The sequence below is a fragment of the Vicugna pacos genome, chromosome 6 (genome assembly GCF_048564905.1).
Source record: "Vicugna pacos chromosome 6, VicPac4, whole genome shotgun sequence".
Taxonomy (NCBI): Eukaryota; Metazoa; Chordata; class Mammalia; order Artiodactyla; family Camelidae; genus Vicugna; species Vicugna pacos.
Genome location: NC_132992.1, coordinates 5,455,928 through 5,477,267, shown reverse-complemented (window position 1 = coordinate 5,477,267; position 21,340 = coordinate 5,455,928). Strand labels below are relative to the sequence as shown.

The 21,340-nt window shown below is 36.3% G+C and overlaps 1 protein-coding gene across 9 annotated transcripts in view; it reads right to left on the bottom strand.

Moving 5' to 3' along the window:
- HERC1 (HECT and RLD domain containing E3 ubiquitin protein ligase family member 1) overlaps positions 1–21,340 on the bottom strand; it is a 175,920-nt gene that overhangs the window by 64,674 nt on the left and 89,906 nt on the right. For all 9 annotated transcript variants that reach the window (XM_072962271.1, XM_031679494.2, XM_072962274.1 and 6 more), the window contains 9 exons: positions 17,259–17,310; positions 10,264–10,532; positions 8,299–8,514; positions 7,774–7,894; positions 7,292–7,529; positions 6,953–7,140; positions 3,619–3,774; positions 1,617–1,723; positions 981–1,091 (listed from right to left, as the gene is read on the bottom strand). In XM_072962271.1, coding sequence (XP_072818372.1) covers positions 981–1,091; positions 1,617–1,723; positions 3,619–3,774; positions 6,953–7,140; positions 7,292–7,529; positions 7,774–7,894; positions 8,299–8,514; positions 10,264–10,532; positions 17,259–17,310 — 1,458 coding nt within the window. The remainder of the gene's footprint in view (positions 1–980; positions 1,092–1,616; positions 1,724–3,618; positions 3,775–6,952; positions 7,141–7,291; positions 7,530–7,773; positions 7,895–8,298; positions 8,515–10,263; positions 10,533–17,258; positions 17,311–21,340) is intronic.

Below are 21,340 nucleotides of genomic sequence, written 5' to 3'. Positions count from 1 at the left end.
TGGCTGAGGAAAAAAAGGGGTCTTGGGACCACACCTTAGGATACTCCAGCACTAACATTAAATAGAAGAGGAAGAATCAATAAATGAGAATGAGAAGAGGCCACTGTACTGGGATAGAGGAAAAATCAGAAAAAGTGTGGAATCACAAAAACCAAGAGAAGGATTAAGGCAGTTAGATGGATGGATTCAAGGACTATTTAGGAGGTAGTATCAACGAGGCCTACTGACTACACGGATGGGGACATTAGGAAAGCTTAGAAATCCCAGGAATTGGGAAGCTAATTAAATGACAGTGCCACCAATAAAAAATGAGATGGGAAGAAAAGGAGAAAGATTTGCAGGAGAGACATCTGGGCTATCGTTAAAAGTGTGGAAGTAAATGCAAGTATTGAGAACGGTTATGGGTATGACTGAGACTGCTGGGAACTTAAAGACAAAGCTCTGAGGAACACCAGAATTTGGGATGGAGGCAAGGAGAAAGTCACACCGAAGTATAGATGCCTCCAGAAGGAATCAAGGATTGGCAGAGGGTATATGCAGATGTAGGAGAAAGTAGTTTTCAAAACAATAGAAGGGTTGAGTTTCCAGAGGTCAAGTAAGATGTGGACAAAAAGGCGTACACTACATCACCGATAACACTCCTCTGATACTTAATTTCAGTGCTTTGATGAAAGATAAGCAATTGGGCTGAAGAGATACTGAGAAGTGAGGAAGTGGCTGAAACATATATAAGGTTACTCTTCTGAGAACCTTAGCAACAAAGGATGAGAGAATATAGGGAAGGCTTTGTGGATAAAAAAGGGATTTAAGAGGCTAGAAATAAGACATGTTTAAAAACTGAGAAGGAACCAGAGGAGAGGGAGACAGAGTGCAGAGAGGACACGGGATAACTGATAGAACAAGGTCCCTCAGACAGAAAGTATTCAGAGAAAGGTGACACTTTTGCTGTCTAAAAATACCTTTTTAGAAGAATCAATTACCTGTAATTTTATTTCTTGTTCTTTTTCCTTTATCTGAATAGCATGTTTGGCCTGAGCAATGGGTGTCTCCCACATACAATCTGACAGAAGGGAAAACAGGCGTTCAACAACCTGTTTATTGAAGGAAAAAGAATGATAAAATCTGTAAAGGATAATTTTAAGTATTGTTAGAAAAAAATATACCATGTAACTGTAATACTAAGTCACATGTGAGGCTTGGTTATACCAAAGTTCAACAGCTACTCTGGGTGGCTGCAAGTTAAACATCATTTTTTAGAAAGATCATTAACCCACTAAAAAGTGGGCTCTACTGCTCTCATGTTGCCTCACTATATGGACCTCTAATTAGGCCACGCAGCCTCACAACTTTCTCAATCTAGACGCCCAAACCTAGTAAGAAATTCCCGATTTTCCTTTCCTTATGACCTTGAAAGTATTCACTACACTACTCCTCACACCCATGACTAACTTACTTTCTCTTTCTCTTTGCTTAGAGATGAAAAAATAAAGAAAGCAATCTCAGAAGTAGAAGTCTTGCTACTGAATAAATAACACATTTAAAACTGAAGAGACTCTAAGTTTAGATTCTGGGTGAATCATGTTGCAGATGTAAAGCACATCTTATAAAATACAAACCTGAGCCATCTGATCATCTTCTACACCAGATTCACAAGCTGGCAGTACAGCCTCAAGGACATGAAGGGCAAGGAGCCTCGTTCTTAAGTTACCAACTAGAGGAATACCTGGAGGGGGATAAAAAGACATTTTGCTATTATCAATGTGGCTTAAATTCAAAGTTTAAATGAACTTCTTGAAAAAAGTCCCTGAGCTTGCTAAGCATTTAGGATGGAATGAACTTCACTTCAGCATATTATCACAAGAACTCTGGATTCATCCTGTACCCACTGATGTATATGAATACTGATGTTTATGTTTCCGTTCTTACATGTATGTAAGGAACAGCTCTATAATAACTACCTGTGCCAGGTACTTCATAATGTGTATAAAATGGCTAGGCATTTCATACATATTAGTAAGTCTCTTGTTCCTCACAAATCCTACATTACATCCTTCACTGATGAGGAAACTGAGGCTCAGGGAAGTAACGTGACCAAAGCCACACAGCTCAGGAGAGAAAGAAGTAGAATTTTAAACAGGTCTGTTAATGTCTAAAGCTCAGGCTTATCGTACCCTTTCACTGCTTCTTCTTTATTCACGCCCTGACTGCCTCACAGAGGTTTTTAGGGCTAATGGGGAGTAAGCAGTTTATACTTTTCTAAAGTAAGCAAAGATGGAGATAGGATACTGATGATTTTTTCTATCCATTACTACAATAAAACCAGTTGGTTTTCCTTTATGCTCTAAGACCCTAATCAATATTATATAAGCCTTATCTTATTAAAAGAGAAAAAAAAAGCTGTTGTAAGTTACATTAGTTAAGAAAAACTAACAGGAAAATGAGTATAAGTTTACTACACATAAAGCTAAGATGTGTATTTAAGAACCCTGGTGTGAACAACTGATCTGAAAATAGCAGATACTTATAAACACTAGATCTTTTAGGAAAGTAAGAGAAAGGTAAGGGTTCTTTTGAATAAAGTGTTGTTTTATTTGTACCACAGCTGATCAATTTCAGAAACTCTTTAAATACTTTTAACAAATGAATTTATAATTTAACAGAATTTGCTATCATAAAATGACTGGGATAATTCTGTTTGAAGAATATTAACATTTAGTATGACTCCATTTTGTTGTAGTTTCGCAATTAATAACTGTAGCTGTTGGGTTAATAACAAGTTATATATATTTTATTTCTGTTTACACCAGTCTTTAAACAAAGACACAGGTTCTGAATTTTAAAACTACTGAATTTTATGCAAAAATAGAAAAAGAAACACTAGTAAATTATATTGAGACTGTAATACTTATAAAATAATATGTACCATAAGAGATTACATTATGTTTTAGCATATTTAAAAAAGACTAGGGATGATGAAAAAGTTCTGGAAGTGGGGCTCCCATTCCCAGTACTGATGGGTGAACGACACTGTGAATGGGTTTAATGTCACTTAATTGTACACTTAAGTGGTTAAAATAGTAAATTTTACTTTATGTATACTTATAACACTTTAAAAAAACAGACTAGGAAAGGGCTAATAGTAATCTATGCAAGCAGACCAAACTTTCAGGCTAAAAACCAGGAATTAAGCTTATTATATAGAACTCTCATAGGTAGCACATAATCAGAAGTTACAATCAAGGCAATAGAAATCACATTAAAATAAGAAAGAATGCACAAATTCAGATCTGCATTTTGGTAATCCAAGAAGGTCAAAATCTGTGCCAAATTATCATATTAAAGAGGATGTTCTCTGCTTGTTTTTATTATTGTACAAGTTCTCTACATTAAATTCATCTACATTAAATTCATGATCTTCTCCAGTGCGACTCTCTATTATTAACTCCTGTCAATTTTCAATCCTGAAATTAGTTTTCTTTCAATCAAATAAGTACTCATAAGGCAAGAAAAAATTCTTGAAATCAAGGTCAAGTATCCAATGTTGTTAAAGTCTGGCATTATCTGAATAAAACAGATGTGACATATAAAATACATTAAAACAAGGCAAAGGTCATGTACCTGAAGAACATTTCTGAGAAGCTATATTTAGTAACACCTCTGTCCACTTTGGGGAAGCCATTTTTGATTGAATTGCTTTTGAAGACACAACTCTGCGAAGAAAAACTAAAAAATCCCCCAGGTGCAGTTCCGCTGCGTGTTGTTTCCTAAGAGCAGCTAAAGAGTGAAGAGACAAGTTTATAATACAACCAAAAACCAACAGGAAATAGTCTTATAGTAAATAACTTACGTTTAGAATGCAGTAAGCACAAACCCAATTCAAAATCTATGTTGTCAGTTAGCTCTTGAATTTTTGAAATTTAAAAGACAATGATGAAAGGTCAGTAAATAAGGCCAAACTTAAAACACCGTTTATGTCTGTGTACAATGACAGTGGACTAGCTAGAATAAAGTATATGTACTTGGTTTTGTGCATTTTTTTTTTTACCACTAAGAAGCAACAGTCCTCTACCCAAGTCTACAGTTCTACTGGATAGAATTTGAGGGAGCTGGTCTATGAACCCCCTAAAATTGTATGAAAAATCATGTATGTATGTGCATTTGACTAGTAAGAGAGTTGACAATTTGGACCACATTTTCAAAAAGTCCATAATCCACCCACGACCTGCCCCACCCCTTGTCCCAATCAAATTAATCACATCTCTAAAAAAAGACTTTGTGTTTTTATATTCTACAAAGGAACAAATTTCTAGGCCTGAGCCTGGTTTGCCTGAGCTCAAATTCCATGTATAAGATCTTTCCACAAATTTACTCTATACAATCTTCCAAGTTTTTCCACCACCATCAATACCAGCCTCTCTCTTGCCATCACCTCATAGTTTCCCTCCACCCTGTGCATTTTGAAGCCAAAGAACTATCTGCTCTTCCTGTAACACACCATGTTTCCATATCATCCAACACCTTTCATACCTCCTTAGCCTGGCTAATTCCCACTCAGAGCCAGGGGAAGAAGTGTGCTAGTGAGGTAGATTCCCAGAATGCCAATCCCTAAGGGCCATTAAAACATGGGAAAACATAACAATCTGGAGACAGGCACTCCTTTCAGGGGGATCCTGGCATATCAAATTAAGAAATACACAGACAAATCACTTGTGATAGAGGGGATACTGCCTCCTGCCAAAGGTCATGCTTGGATGGTTAGTAATCTATCTTTACAGAAACCTTGTTAACTGGAGAGCTTTTGTTTTGTTGAGATGGGTGTGCAGGTCTACGACAGAACTAACCTGCTAAGGATAATTGGAGAAAAAGCCAAGAACTCCTTCTCTACATTTTCTCTACAGAGTACTCTACCTCTTCTTTACTTCTTTACTCTTTGCTAATAAGCAAAGGTTTTTTTTTTTATAATATTAGTTGGAAGAATATAAAATTATTAGCATGCCCTTGTACCCACATCTCACTCCAACCTTGTTCCTATACATTCCTTCAAAATCCAGTTCGAAAGCTAACTCCTCTATGTAGCCTTTTCTCTTGGTAGAGATACACGGGAAAATCTCTTTTAGGAGCCTCCATCCTACCCCATCCTCACTCCAAGCAAGAATTTCTGTAACAAGACAATTATATGAAACCTTAAATATAAAGCAAGTTGATACAATTTGATGATACAGTCTGTTTCAGTACCAACACTATACGTTTGAAAATGAAGAGTACATCTTACTTTCAGTTAAATATTTTAGAGAGTTTATACAGTTATTAATACTGGGCAGCCTGCCTCTGAATGCATGACCACTGCTGCTCTGAATCAGTCTCAATCCCAGCCATCCCCATAAATAGAAAGGGTGCCAATGGCCTTCTTTCTAGGACAACCTCAGGGATCCGATGTGGACTCAGTCTGCTGTTACAGCTACCAAGATTCATCATAGAAGAACTTTCTTTTTTTACCTGGATACAAAAGGATCCAGTTTCCTTGGGGAACTATAGGTTAAAGAATAACTCCACTCTGTCTTCCCTGCTGTCCACATATCCAATACTCAGCACAAAGTGGTAAGAAACTATTATCTTAACAATATTATATGCCCGTATTGGATCTCAGGAAAACAAGACGCGGCTTTAAAAGCCTGTTTTTATTTTATCATACTTTGTGAGTTTGCCTATGTTCTTTGTATAGGCAAGATAATCGTCATATAAACAAGGAGAAGGAACTTGCTGCAGGTTCAGCCTCTGAAAGCTAAAGCTAGCTCTGAATTAGATTCACACATCTCCCTAGATTCCGACTTAAGAGATTTATCTCTTTCTTCTGAGCTTATTGTATTACACCGTAATTACTTGTTTACATGTCTGCCTCCCTCATTACCCTAGAAGGTCCTTGAGGGCAGAGACAATGTTTTGTCATTTTTGTATCCCCAACATATTTCCTCTATCCACCCATCTATCTACAGAATATTAACATTATTTAAATATTATTTTATTTACTTAAATATTATTTATTATAATATTGCAATATTAATATTAACATTCATTGAGCTCTCACTATGAGCCAGACACTGCTCTAAGTCCTTTACATTGTATTAAATTATTTAATCCTCATAACAATCTTGGAAAGTTGGTTCTACTATCCTTATTTTATAGATGAGGGAACTGGGGCACAGAATAGTTAAGTAAGTTGCTCTCTCCATCTGTCTGTTTGTCTATCTATCTAGTGCAGAAAGGATTAAGAGGTCCCAGAGCTTATTATGGTAATAAGACATGGTAGTTACACAAAAATCTTTGAATATATGACCAATTTTAAATCTTTATTCCCTTAATTATATATGTAGCAATTCTGCTGTTCAGGGTCTAATTCCTACTGAAATACAATGTGCACAACAGCCTTTTAAAGCTATAAAAGATGACCATATTACAGCAACCAAAAATTCTGATGGCTATGTGTAATGAAGAATTTTTTAGTGGCTGGAGAGCAGAGCAGCCTAGCAAGAAGTTCAACTCGCCTTAATTCTAACCCAGTTTCCATATATTAAAACTCTTGGTCCTGAGGGAACACTTAAGCCAAGACTGTAGTTAGAGACTGGCTGTCAGAATCAAATGCCAAGAAAACAAAGTCTGCAGGAAACAGTTACCTAGAACCTCTGGGTTCCAGAGCCCCAACAGCCCAGGAGAGGCTGAACTCAAACAGTGGGAAGTATGGTCACTACACCAGGGTTACCGGACTCTGAGAGAGGAGGTTCAGTCATAAGCTCATCTAAATCACATGTATTTGGAGGAAAAAGGGGTTTCAAAATGAAAAAATTAAATGCTTTCATGCCTCACAACAGAAAACATTCTACATTCTAATGATATGCACACAATAGGGATTCAATAAGTGCTTCTACATAATGACAGAGAAAAAAGTTTATGACACCTCTGAAATCTCTCTTCTCAGTTTCACCACTGGAGTCCACTTTTCTTCCTTCTTCATCTTCTCCTTCTCCTTCTCCAAAAGAGGCCATAAGTAGCACACCAGCCTGGGACAACAAATTCTTCAACTGACTACAGAGTAGATCCAATAAGGATTGAACTACCTTGGGGCTCAGTTTATCAGCATAGGTCCTGTATGAAATAACAGGGGAAAAATAAATACTAATACCATAGAAGGGCAAATGTGCTTAAACACATAAAGGAGATTAGGGGGAAACGAAAATTAATAAAATGTGAAAGACCGGCCTCCACCCAGTTCTACCAGGACAGGTACAGTGCTCACCCCGTAGTGATGGCTAGAATCTGGAGCAATCTTGTACTGGCCACTTTCAGAGCTGTGCTCAGCTGGGAAACACCGGTTTTTGGCAACAGCTGAAGGGGCTGTCCCAGCATGGTGTCTGTGCCACATAACTGCGACAATACATTTAGCAGACCAGTGGAAATTGCCAAAGAAACATCTACCGGTTGATAGTGAACACTTAGGGCAAAAACTGTAACCAAAAGGAGACGCTGCTGGGCTTCTAAAAAGACAAAGAAAGAAAGACAGCTGAGAATCTTCTTTGAAGTCAACAAGAATTTACTAAAAGAAATCAAATTCCAAAATATAAATAATAATATGGAACACCATTACACTTGCAAGTCTTTATTCTTTACCTGTAAGCTGACCTACTAACATTAAACACAAGGTAGAGAACATCAGGTACCTAGCATAATCTCAGGCCAAAGTGTAGCTTGCATCTTCTACCTGTGGGTGCAGTTACTCACCAATGTGATGCTTGTTTGCTTGCAGGGCTCTCTCCAGGGTAGCAGACAACTGCTGATAAATCTTATGCACAGCCACCTGGATTTCAATCTGAATATTTCTCTTAGCTGCTCTGATTCCATCCTAAATTACACAAGAAGATTTTCCTTTTCTATTAGCAACAATGACACCTTCTACCCAAATAAAAGGAACAGCACTTTATCCCCAGTCTGTGCTAGAGCCCAATGCTGGTCTTGACACCCATCCTCCCAAACATCAATATCTATTCCAACTTAGATCTAGCTGTATGCTATTTGGCTAAAGGTTATTAAAACTGAGCCAGCAAAGAATCTAAAGTACAACAGAACCATGGCTTACCTAATCCCAACCATACCACTCTGACTCAGGAAACTAAACCAATGAGATATTTTAAAATCTCAATCTTAAACACCAAAAAGTTTAGCATTATTAAACTGGTATTGTAAAAAGACGTTAAAATCTGAATATGCTGTAAGGTGTCATCCTTATAGGACAGACCTGCCACCCACCTGATAGTGATGCAATCGGCCACTCTCTCCTTTGGCTCCTGCGTGTCCAACAGTGCCTAAACCGAAACACCCTGCTAGAAACTGCAGCCTCACAGATGTGAGCAGTGTGGATGACTGGAAACCTGAGCTCGACCTGCTTCCAGTCAGAGAGATGCTACCTTTTTCCTCCATGCCAGACAATAAAACAAGAATCTGATGAAGTGCCTCTAAACGAAGCTTGAGAAAAGTACAATAAACATGTATTAGAGGTTTTCGCTGAATTTGAGATACAACTCTGAGTATCACAGACAATATATTACTTAGCACACAGAAGATTCTGACATTTCTTAGGAATCTATTCTAGTAAGATAAACATTTATTTCATTATTATGATTTTAACATATCTCGAAGATCTCTATAAGCATAGTTCAGTATAAAAAGGGTTACACAATACAATGGGAAAAGTAGTAGATTTGGATGTAGGAGACCTAGTTTCAAGGCCAGAGTCTTCCACCTACTGTGGGCCTTGGAAAACCCCCTTAACTTCCTGAGTCCCAGTTTTTCATGTGTGAAATGAGGCTAACAGTACTTTAACCTACTCACACAGCTACTGTGATGCTCATGAGGAGATACATGCGAAGGTTTCAAAACTGTCAAGTAGTATGGTTACTGCTTCCTTCATTTACAATAAAATTATACAGAATGAATACTCTTTAGTTCAAGAATTAGAAGCATTAGTATCCTGGAATGGTTTCTCTGTGGTTCTCTTAAACTTCTGGCTCTATCTTCCCTAAAAGGACAAATATCCACCACCACAGTCAATCAGCCTATCCCTCTTTTTTTAAAAAAAACTTTTTATTTTGAAATAATTTTACATTTACAGAAGAGTTGTAAAGATGGCACAGAGACTTTCTATATATCTTCCCCCTAGCTTCCACTATGTTAACGTCTTACCTAACTATGGTACATTATTTATCAAAACAAATTAACATTGGTACAACACTACTGGTTAAACCACAGACTTTATTTGGGTTTCACCAGTGTCCCATAATGTCCCTAGTATGTTCCAGGATCCAATCCAGGATATCACATTGCATTTAGTTGTCATGCCTCCTTTAGTCTATGAAAGTTTCTGTCTGTCTTTTGTGTGTGTGTGTGTGTGTGTGTGTGTGTGTGTGTGTGTGTGTGTGTGTGTGTGACCTTGGTGCTTGGGAAGGGCTGTTCAGGTATTTTACAGAATGTCCCTCAATTGGGGTTTGCCTGATATCTTCTCATGATTGACTACAGGTATGGATTTTGAGGAAGCATACTATAAAGTCGCCCTCTCATCATCTTATTATCAGAGTATATGGTATCACCATAATTCATTACTGGTAATATTGACCTTGATCACTTGGTTAGGGTTATGTCTGCCAAGTTTCTGCAACGTAAAATTGCTATATTTTCCCCTTTTCCTACTCTGTTGGCTGAGTCACCAAATCCAGCTTACTCTCAAGAGGAGGGGAATTAAGCCCCACCTCCTGGAGGGAAGAGCATCAAAGAATGTGTGGACATGTTAAAATCACAATATTTAATAAATATTTTGAGGGAGATATTTTGAGGCTATGCTCACTAATTATAGCACTTATCATTATTACCATGGTGTTCTAATCTAGTTTTAAATAGAGTCAAGTGTGTCAAAAATGGAGATTCTGAGAGCAGATCCGTATGGTCACCAATCAGTCTCACTCTAGTTTCTGGAGACAAGGAAAGACTTAATGATTAGAGTATTTTGTTCTAAAAGACAGCAGTTTAAAATGCACTTTTGTTCCCTTCAAACAAAATTATCAGGCTGTTTTGATTAAGACAACGACATCAAAAAGCTCAGGTAGAGTAAAGGGGGAAGCAAGGAATAGAAGAAAGGGAAGGTTTTCCTACAATTACATATTCTGTAGCTTGGTTTAAGTTTCCACAGTCCCTCACAAGGAGTAAATATCAAAGACTTACTTCTGCCCTTAACTGCTGCTGTTCCATTGCAATGATGGAGGCCTGGGGACTTGTAGACATACTTTCCTCTGGCTCTTTAAAACCTGGGGCATTCCCCACATCTCCACTCACAAAGCTGACAACATTTTCAATCAGGGTGTGAACTCCCAAAGTCTTGGTAAGATCAAAATCAGACTCAAAGGAGTAAGAGGAGTTGTATAACCAGTCTCGGTTATGCTTCAGGCGAGCCCAAGAGTCGCTCAGGGATTCCAACTGACTGTGCATAGGACCTACATACAAACAGAACAAACACGCATCAATGGCAACCAAGTAGAGCATACGTCTGAAACTAGCTGAGGGCTGAGTGCTGCTACCATACCAATTGGTGAGAAATGGATACTCATGTTTGAATACATGCATGCATTAAGTGAATCTCAGCAAAATGCTTTGGTAAAAAACAACAAACAAACAAAAAACTAGAGCAATGTAAGAAAACAAAGAAAAGGCCCTGTTTAATGTACCGGTGTCTCTGTAAGCGCTTTAGCAACACGCTGCCACAAGAAAAAGAAAGGCAGAAGCTGCTCTCAAAATGCTTAGCTTAAAATGCTCTGCAGTATTAAACCAGACCATCACTTACGGGGAAAAAAAAAAAAAGAACTAGGCACTTAGGCCACTGCTTGTGAGACCTACTAGTAATAGGACTTCATCCGATTTAACATTACCATTGCAAAAAGTTAAGACTGAGCAGAGTGTTTACATATCTGCAATGAAACATTACCAAAAAATGAATACAGAAGGGCAAGTAAACTTACACAAAAAGGAGACATAAGCATCACCCTTTGGGTTTCATTAATATAAGGAACATTGTCACTGTGTCATATGTGTATTTATTGCAGGTTGTGAAACTCCTACATAGAGGAAGCAAAGTTTCACAGACAAGAATATGTAAGATTTACTATAAAATATCCACATAAAATTACCAAGTAGTGTCATACCATTAGTTTTGCCAATAGGCAAAAATCTACATTAGACAGCAAAAATGTTAATATGTTTGAACACAACAACTGTCCAAGTCATGTGCCAATATTGGCTTCAAGTAAATATGTAAGTGTCTATCTAATTCTTACAACCTTTGTCTTTTTTAATTTAATTGATCTTAGGTACACAAGTTAGATTAATCGTACTCCTTGGCTCATAATGTCTTCACATCATTGGTCCATGCATGGCTTGCTTTTGTATTTATATTTATTTATAGTAAATGTGAACACAAGAACTAGAAAACTGACAGTAACTTGTATCTATCTATCTGTTCCTCCTTGAACCCATCTCCCTCTGTGTCTTCCTACCTAAGGCTTTCATTATCACTCCTTTGCTTTTATTGTTGTTAAATACTGGTTTATCTTCTTATATGTGTTCCCAAGATAAACAGTGTTTAGTTTTAGTTGTTCTTGACTTTATAAAAGAGAATCATTCTATGTAGTCTTTCTGGACGTATCTTTCAGTTAATACAGTATTGCTAATACTCATTCACATTATTGTATGTAGCCATAGTTCATTTGAGTGCTGTATATCTTATCGTGTGAACATACCAAATTTCCCTGTTAGGAATGTATCTTAAGGCACTCAATAAAAGTAGTATTATATAAAAATTATATTTGTTACGTACTAGACGGAATAGATTTGAGAAGAGAACTATTTAAGCACTATTGCCCACAGAGAAAATATTGACTGTGTAAATTATGTTTAAATTATTACACTGATGTCAATAAAACCTCAACTTCAAAATCAGACACAGAAATTCACAATAGGCAGCTAAAATTATAAAGTAGTTATGAAATAATTTATATGGATTCTACTAAAATAATTTAGAATGGCAAAGAATATATGGTTTATCTGCCTTTCATGTTTTAGCAAGAATTCTTAGATTAAAAAATACTGGATTTTTGGTTTTCATGCACATAAAAAATAACCAATCTGAAAATTTACACAAACTGTATAGCTGAATATTTTTTCATATAATACAGAAAAGAGTAAAAATCCAAACAATGATGTCATGGATGTATAATGTATTAAATTAAAAATGACATTTAAAGAATAAAGCAGGAGCTAATGTGGAAAAAAAGAAAATAAAAACAAATAATCATTTTCCATTTCTTTAAGTAGCCCAAATTCAGAATCTGGATTTAACCTTAACTCACAAATGATATTTTTTGGCTCTTAGCATTGAGCTTGTTGGTTCAGTAATAAAATTTCAGAATAAAAAGTTCTTTTCTCTTCCAATATTTATGAATTACTTTTCAAAATGAAAATGAAATGTGCAATGAGCTAATGATAGAACCACTGAAGTAAAAGCGACTTTAAAGATTATCTAGTCAAATTTCCTCACTTGAGGAAATAGAGGCTCAAGGAAAATGATCTGCTAAGTTAATGACAATAATTCCCTAAGTTTACATATTCCTGTTATTAATCAACTCACAAATCACTGATCCATGAAAATTTCAACTGCCTGCCTATCCAAAGATTCAACTGTGAAGAATCTACAAAAAGTGAATTGTCTTCATATATTCCAAAATATTCTATGATTAGGTGGCCAATCCCCAATTAAATCCTCCCTGAGATTTAAAGCAAGGGTCAGCAAACTCTTCCTGTAAAAAGCCAGATATTTTACATTTCGTGGGTCATTAACTACTCATGCAACTACTCAACTCTGCTGTTACAGCATGAAAACAGTCACAGATAATACATGAGTGTGGCTGTGTTCCAATAAAACCTTACTTTCAAAAAAAGCAATCCAGATGTGGTGCACTATTAGTTTGCTGACGCCTAATTTAAAGGATACAACCTATAAAGTGTATAACCCAAACAAAACTTTGTATGAATAAAATACAGGAAAGTACAGGAAAGACACTATCTGAAAGCATTAGGGTAAATAAATAAATTAAATAATTGCAATCAAAATATTTAGGCTGACAGCAAAAATACTTGGAAACACAAAAATTTACAGTATGGAAATGAGAGATGAAAAAACTCTAATTTGTAAAACATTGTAACAACCTAATAAGTGATTTGTTCTGTATTGTTTTATTTGAATATAGAAAATATTGTGTCTGAAAAGCATATCAAAAGTCTCTACAGAGTAACAGTAACTGAGCCCAATTCTTACTTGATATTAAGTCAGAGTCTCCTACTATGAGAAGAAAATATAATTCAACAAGAAATTTGAGATTGTTTACTTGTCCTTACAACTTTGGTTCTTAAATGGAATTTTCAAAATGAACATGGCAGAACTGCAATACATACTTTATAAACCATAAAATATGTAGGCAAGCTAAAAGGGGAAAAAAATTAAACATGCCATCATGTACTTGCTTGAAGCTCTTCTTTTTTCTGGGGCTCAACTGGCCAAAAAGGAGTAAATACACTACCACAACAAGAATCAGAAGACAAAAGGAGAAATTTGATACAGGAGACAACATTCACATTTGCTCTTCTTTATAAATCTAATTTGAAATGCATAGATAAAATAGCACTTCACCCATACAAGTTACACCATGACACACACATGCTGATAAATGTTCCCAATATTATTTAGCAATAAAACCCTAATATTATATTTAAAGACCTGGGGCAGCAGGAGTTGGGGTAGGGTTAGGGTGGGGGTTAAATCAAACTATAATCTCCTTAAATTTTTGCTTTGGTATTCCCATTTTTCACTGTATCAGCTTCAGCTTAAGCATGAAAACTAAAGTTAAGTATGTGCAAAAAGGTACTGCCTTTCAGCAAAGGATGAGCTCAGTTCTGCACAACTACAGCAAATTTTTAAAGTATTTATCAAAGTACCAAAATACAACATTTAGTTTAACAGGTTTTGCCAAGAATTTTGACAATTAAATTTGATGGAAAATTAAATGAGTTAATATTTGAAGTGATTACAACAATAACTGGCATATAGTAAGCAGTTTATAGTGTTCATAAATTTCATATTGCTTCTGAGGCGCTAAGCAGGAATATGTTTCACCTGTCTCTTTTTAAAGTATTATATGACATTTCTGGTCTTAGAATTTAGCTTTGATGCCTCAAAAGAGCTGAGAGAGTTGGCTGAGCTACAATTATTTGCTCACTTTGCTCTACCATTTCCTACCTTTCTCTACTTTGCTCTACTCTTTCTTGGACCAAGAGCATAGACCAGTTGTGAAACATTAACTGGAGTGAGGGGAGAAGCAGCAATCATGGTTCAACAGCATGTATCCCAGTATCCTCAGTGCCAAATACTGAAATTAGAGGCACTACGCTCTCTCCAGGAGGAGTCTCTGGAGGGACAGTAAGGGCAGCTGAAATGCACACAACTATCAGCTGATACTGATATATCCATTTAGCCTCAGTAAATGGGACGTAATTAAACACTGTAATCTCTAATTTCTCTTTTAATAACTCTGGACCATTCGGCTAATAGATGAAAAAGCAATCTAAAGGGGAAAAAATTACATTTCCTTTTCAAAATATTGGAAAGGGGTAAAAAACATATAGAAGAATTCTCCTTGGCTGGACATTTGCCTGTCCTTCATAGCTCAAGTCAGAATCAGAACACCTGAATGGCTCCTAAAAGTTCTCAGACTTGGTAGTTCATCTGCCCGACTGATGACAGGCATATTATGGCTTATGACATATTAATAATAAATAAGGAAAAAACAGGTGGCTTATTTTACCATCATTAAAGAGGAAAACAAAACAAGCAAAAAAAACCCCACTGTGGTTAAAAAGAAAAAAATCCAGAGGGTAGTCTCTAAATATACATGATGTTTTTAAATTCCTTTCAAAATTTAATGTCCCGAATGTATTTTCAATGTTAATTTCTTTTAAAGAAGGAAATCCATTATAATACAATAAATGAAACTATTAAGTGTACATTTCCATTATTAAATTCACAAGTACTACGATTCATGAGATTGAAAACTATTTTTGCTGCCTTTCCTAAAACAGTAATTCTACTTTGTAGTCACTTATTACTAGGAACAAAGCTATTAGCAAAGTTTTTTCCCTGGGAACGTTAAAATGTAATGATTACTAGAATAAATTAAGTGATAATAAATTTGCGTAACTAGTTTGGCCCCCTATTACAACTTTCTAAATGGGTAATTTAAAAAAAAAATAAACTTTTCTTGTGAGGTCCTGTATTTGCCCTTCTGTTTCCAACAAAATAAAGTTAAATTCGAAGGTCTTGGTACTACCTTGAGCTTTTGGAGAAGTTGGTTTATCTATAAACAAAATTTGGATTAATGGCTTAATTCATTTGTAATTACTTCGCTCTAAAACTATAGGAAATCCACATCTACTTGTAGGGAGACTGTTTAAAATTTGAACAGGTAGTAACTCTAGGATAATGATTTTTAAATGTTATATTAATTCCTCCTAAGTAATTTATACTCGAATTCTAGGTTATTCTTAATTCAAACGTAAAGATACCACTTTTTGTTTTATTCCAAAGATTACTTTGCCACATGCTGACATGGTTAACACAGACCAAATCTCAAATTTTTATTTCCATAAGCATGAAAAAGATCTGAGAGAAAAGAGTAATTTTAGCCAACAGACTATCACTTATAAATAATTAGTGTAGCAGGAAGCTGTTAAATGACAGGTTGGACCCCTTATGCTGCTCAGTAAGTCTGGAGCCATCTTTTCACTAATATAACATAGAAACTGTAGCAACTACCTTCACCTGAGCTAACCACATTAGGAAGGTTAAACTGTCCCCAAAATTTAATTTAATTCCTAAGTCAAGTGGTTAAAGAAAAGGACACTCCGGCTAATTATGGCATACGAATTACCAATTTTCAAAAAAAATTAGAAAATAATAAAATACATACTGCACACTGTACTAAACATCATTTATTTCTTTGCTATCAGAAATACCTTATCGTTTTTTTAAAAGCCAAACAGCCTTAATATGTTGTAGTCTTCAAAGATTTTTCAATAAAGAAAGCACCAGCTCTAGTTCTTACAATTCTTAATAGTTCAGAAAAATCATTCTCCACATTTTAATTGTAAGTGAAGAATAAAGTATTACCATATTTTACTCTACAGAAGAATCAACTTTTCTTGCTCTAAGTTATAAACACAAAAATGAAAAAATTGTGTGCACATTGCTTCCTCTCATTCCTCAGTTTTACCTCATTTCTCACTTTTCTTTTTTCCCTGTAGGGAAAACTAACATCCTGCTGAGGAAGCTATCAAGAGAAAGGTTTAATTCTGAAATATAAAAGACTTAGTATCATGGGAAAAAAGGTTTTGCCACAGGCTTTTAGGAAACTGCCACTAGCGGAGATTTTTAACATTTCACATTTTCACAACCACAGAATAAATGGGTTTAATAAAAGTGTCAATTAACAGAGAATAATAAGAGTTTTTACTTTGGATTTATATTATCGAAAACTGCTGTTCCTTCCATCTATCTGTACATAAAACCAAGAGTTAACTACATTATTCACTAAGATACAGCTTTTAACAAATGAGCTTAACTCTTGATGACACTAAAATTATTTCTCATGGGAATTTTTTTTTTTTAAAGAAATCATCTGTCGATCTCTTACATGCTTTATCCTGAAAGCAAAGGGGAAAAAAAGTAGAAACTTACAGGTTTAAAGCGTATGTGTGAGTATGGAAGGTGACTGGGGTAAAGAGCTCTCCCTGTAACACCATTTAAATCACAGCAACTATACCAGTGAGCTAAAACATGGCCATTATGCCCATAAGCCCCCACAGTGTAAAGTTTCTGGAGTTCCACAAGACTTTTAAAAAGCCAAAACACATGACAAATGAGAAACAGAACTATTAACTCCTAGACATTCCAAGATTTTTCAAAAGGGTGTATATCTTAAACAAAATGATCTTCCTTTTAACTTTTCTGATCAAGTGTTTCTAAATTTTTTTTGCAGTAATATTTCAATGACAGTCAGATCTAAATACATCAGATATAAACAGTTAATGTAACCCAATATTTAATATTTGATACATACCTCTCTTTCTATGAGATGATGCCAAATCCAAATCAACATTTCGCCTTCCACTCTGTTAAGTTAAAAATAAATAATAAAATTTAATTGTGAAAATTATGTACTTATTTACCAGTCAGGTCAGGCTAAGAACAAAAAGTCTCTAAAAACCCACTAAAAACAGCTATAAGAAAACTTAGGCATGTGACTATGAGACACTAAAAGACAAAGTCAACTTTCACATTAATTAACCTTGTAAAATAGCAATAGATTTTCTTCTTTGGGATCTTTATCTTTCATCTTCCAAACACAGTATGATCTCTTATTAATCTCCTCTAGATGTCTAAAGTCCCTGTAGCAAAGTTTCATTTTCCAAAATTACTATCTGCTCTCTACCTTGTTTCCCATTCTTTTCAAAACTCCCATTATTTAGCCTTGGCCAGGTGTTTCGAAGAGAATCTGAGGGGTCCACACTAACAGAAAAATAACACAGTCCTAAGCCTTCTGGTAGTATTTTTAAATATTTTAAAATGTTGTTTAAAAACTTGCTAAAATAAAGAAATCTCAAATGGTGAAATTGCAGACAGCTAATAAAACAGTGAAGGCTTTTAGGAAGAAAGAAAGTACATTTTTCTGTGTGTGTGTGTGTTATGCGGAGGCACTGCCGACAACTGTCTACCCTCTCATGCGTGCAGCCAACCATATGCAAACCATATGACAAACTTATACACAGACTTGACATTATGGTCTTTGACATTTCAGCTATACTCTACCACACAATTAAAAAAGGCGGTGGCAAAGAAGAAAGGCTGCAGAAGTGACAAACAGATCCATTTAGGAAATGTCATTTAGAAAATCTTCCTGGTAACACATATTGACAATCATGGATAAACACATTTTATCTCACAGACACACACACACACACACACAGAAATAAGTATGTTCTCAGGCCATTTGTTGCTAGACAAAACACCAAATAGTTGTCACAGCAGTTACTGAAGACGTCACCATGTCATGCACTGTACATTTTTATCACACAGTACGTTTGCCATGAGGGCCCATGGAAGAAATTTCTCTCAGGCCTCAGAATCAGAAATATCAGTTTCTCTTGAAAACTTGGTCTTTTTTTTATCTTTTAGACACTATGAACCATGTAACTCACGTGTTTCCTATTCGGTGGACCATCTCTAGTGGAACATCACAGGGTAAGTGCAGAGATGTGCAAAGCTTACTAAGGACTTTACTTTCCTCTCTCAACTTCTTTTAGCTGTAATTCATTCACCTAATTTATACTTTTATAAGTAGTATTAATTTTTTCTATGCTAAATCAAATTCTTTCTGAAAGACAGGAGTATGGAAATGAGGGAGGTGCATTAGGAGATAGTGTAGTAAGAAATGCTGATAAGTGACAACTGTCTATTAAACAGTTAAACTTGGGTTTCACTGTGTAACTGTTTACTGAGGTTTCTCTGTTTACTAAGACAGTAAAGTAGATAATAAATCACATAATACTCTTTACGAAAGAAGGTTAAGACACAGATTTAGCATTAAACTGGTTGACTTCAGTTATTTTAAGAACACTTCATTCACTAATAATTCAGGATTACTAGATATCTAAGATATGAATGGTAATCCTAAATAACCTCAGGCAAAAGGGTAACATATTTCAGATGGAAAAACCCAACTGCCCCCACTGCTTGCTCCTCTTCCTCTATTACCAGGCTCGCTGAAGCTGAAGGCTTAAGCCCAGGTTACCATCATCTACAATGGAATCTGCTCTCTCTAGTTCTTGAATTTTCCACCTTTTATGACACTATCTTTCCAAATATTTCATAAGGAAAGATGATCAAGAATCTTATCTTCTTCAAAAATGTGCTTATTAACCATTGAAAAGTTCTACAGAAACTAAACTTCGCAATTAAATCAAGTTCAACCCACCTCCATTTATCTGTCTTCCCATTATGTTTTGAAAACATCGCTTTCAACATGTTTTAAACTGTATCACCAAACTTGTTCTTCACAACAACCCAGTGAGGCAAGTATAAGAGGTAATGTCATTCCTCATTTCAAAGATAAAGAATCTGGGGCTCAGGAAGATTAAGTGCCTTGTCCCAGGTCAAAATCAAGAGAGTCTATAGTGACTGACTCAGATTTCATTGTTTGTTTCCAAAAACTACGCCACTTTAATACATTTATCTTCATCTTTTATCTTTTCATTTCAGTTGAAATGAATTATCAATCACTTACAATACACAAAGCACAATGTAGGAGATACAAGGGGCATTAAAAAAAAATTCCCTAGACATCCTAAGAGGTCTACTGGAAAGAAATACTAATAATACATAAATAAGTCCAACATGAGACAAACCATTAGTGGTTTATTAAAGGCACTAACAAACTGCCACGGAAATAAGAGTCACTGTCATGTGAAAGAAAAATACTGCCTGCCATTTCAGTAAACAAAGGACGCTGCAGCCATCAAGTCATTAGCCACTATCACTGCCCCAATAGTGAGCCGGAGGGAACTCAGGATGGAGACAAGCAGCAGCACCCCTAACAGTGCACCCTGAGGGAACTGAGGATGGGCAAAAACAGGGTACAGGGCATAGACAGGTAGGTGCATGCCAAAGGCATGGCATCAAGGAGCCCAGACTTTTGTGTCTTACCATACACAGAAAAGCGCTAAACTCCTTAAATTGAGATGTCTGGTTTTCTTTAATTAACAGTAATCCTTTGATGTTCCAACTACCTGGTCTTTGTTGCAGAAACTCCTGTATATCCTGGTTTCTCCCCTGCCTCTTCAGGAAAGTCTCTCAAGCTATCTGAGAGGCTGTATCTCAGGCTGAAATCTTCAGAAATGTCCACTGAATAAAATAAAGCTCTCAACGTTTAGGTTGTGCAATTTTTAAGTTTGCGGTCAGTAATCTTAGGAAAGTTTTTGGATGAGTTGACATTTTAACCAGTCCTTAAGAGAGAGGCAGAACTTCAACAACAAAACCCAGAAGATGGACATTTAAGGCAAATGATGCTTGAGCAGAGGCTCAACAGATACGTTTGGGGTCTGGCAGACGGACTACTATGGCAAAAATGCAGACTACCGCAGGGGAAAACTTCAAAAGCAGGCAGGCAATGTTTTCCAGAATCTGATTTCTAGGTAGGCAGTGCAGAGACACTGGGTTTTTTTCAAGTGGGAAGGTGGCATGACTAGCAGGTGTTTTGGTGTTGTTCTTGTTGTTTGTGTTTTTAAGAGCTCTAGCTCTGGGAGCAGCGCTGAAGGAGAAAGACTGGAAAAAGGAGGGAGATCAATTTGAAAACTACCAGTCCAGGCAAAGGTATCAAGGGTCTGAATTAAACAGTAGAAAGAATGAACAGGCACAGAAATTTTACCAAAATAGATCAGACAGACACTCATTTGTTACAAAAAAAAAAATTAATGGCTGCCTACTGTGTGCCATGCACTGTAGGTGCTTGGGATACAACAGCGGCTGAAACAGTAAAAAATTTCTGTGGGGAGCTTATATTCTGGTGTAGGTTAACAGAAACTGATAAATATAGTAAATAAATAATGTTATGTGCTGTGGGGGAAAAAAAGCGCAGAGCAAGGCAAGGTGGAGAGGGAGTGAATACCTGAAAAGGAGGGCAAACTGCAATTTTAAATGGAGTGGTCAGGGTAGGAGTCACTGAAAAAGTAACATCAAGACCTGCAATGAGAGAATTTGCCCCCCGACAATAGTATCCCACTCAGAAGAAACAGCCACGTAAAGGCCCCATGGGGAAGCTGTGTGGTATGTTCATGGAAAAGGCAAGAGGTCACTGTGGCAGAAGGAGAGTAGCAGCAGGGAGATCAGAGAGGAGTGAGACCGGGACCCATGCAGTCCTATGGGCCCTGGAAAGACTGAGGCTTCTACTTTGAGGGAGAGTACAGTCATTGGCAGTTTTGAGTAGAGAACCGACATAATCTGCTGTAAAATTATCAAAGGGTTGGGAGACTGGGTAATGAGACTGACCAACTTGGAAAAATAAATGGACAGAGAGGAATCTCGGTAGACTACAAGACTGGGAACGTGAACTGTGAGCAAAGAGATACTAGTGGGAATGAAGAATGA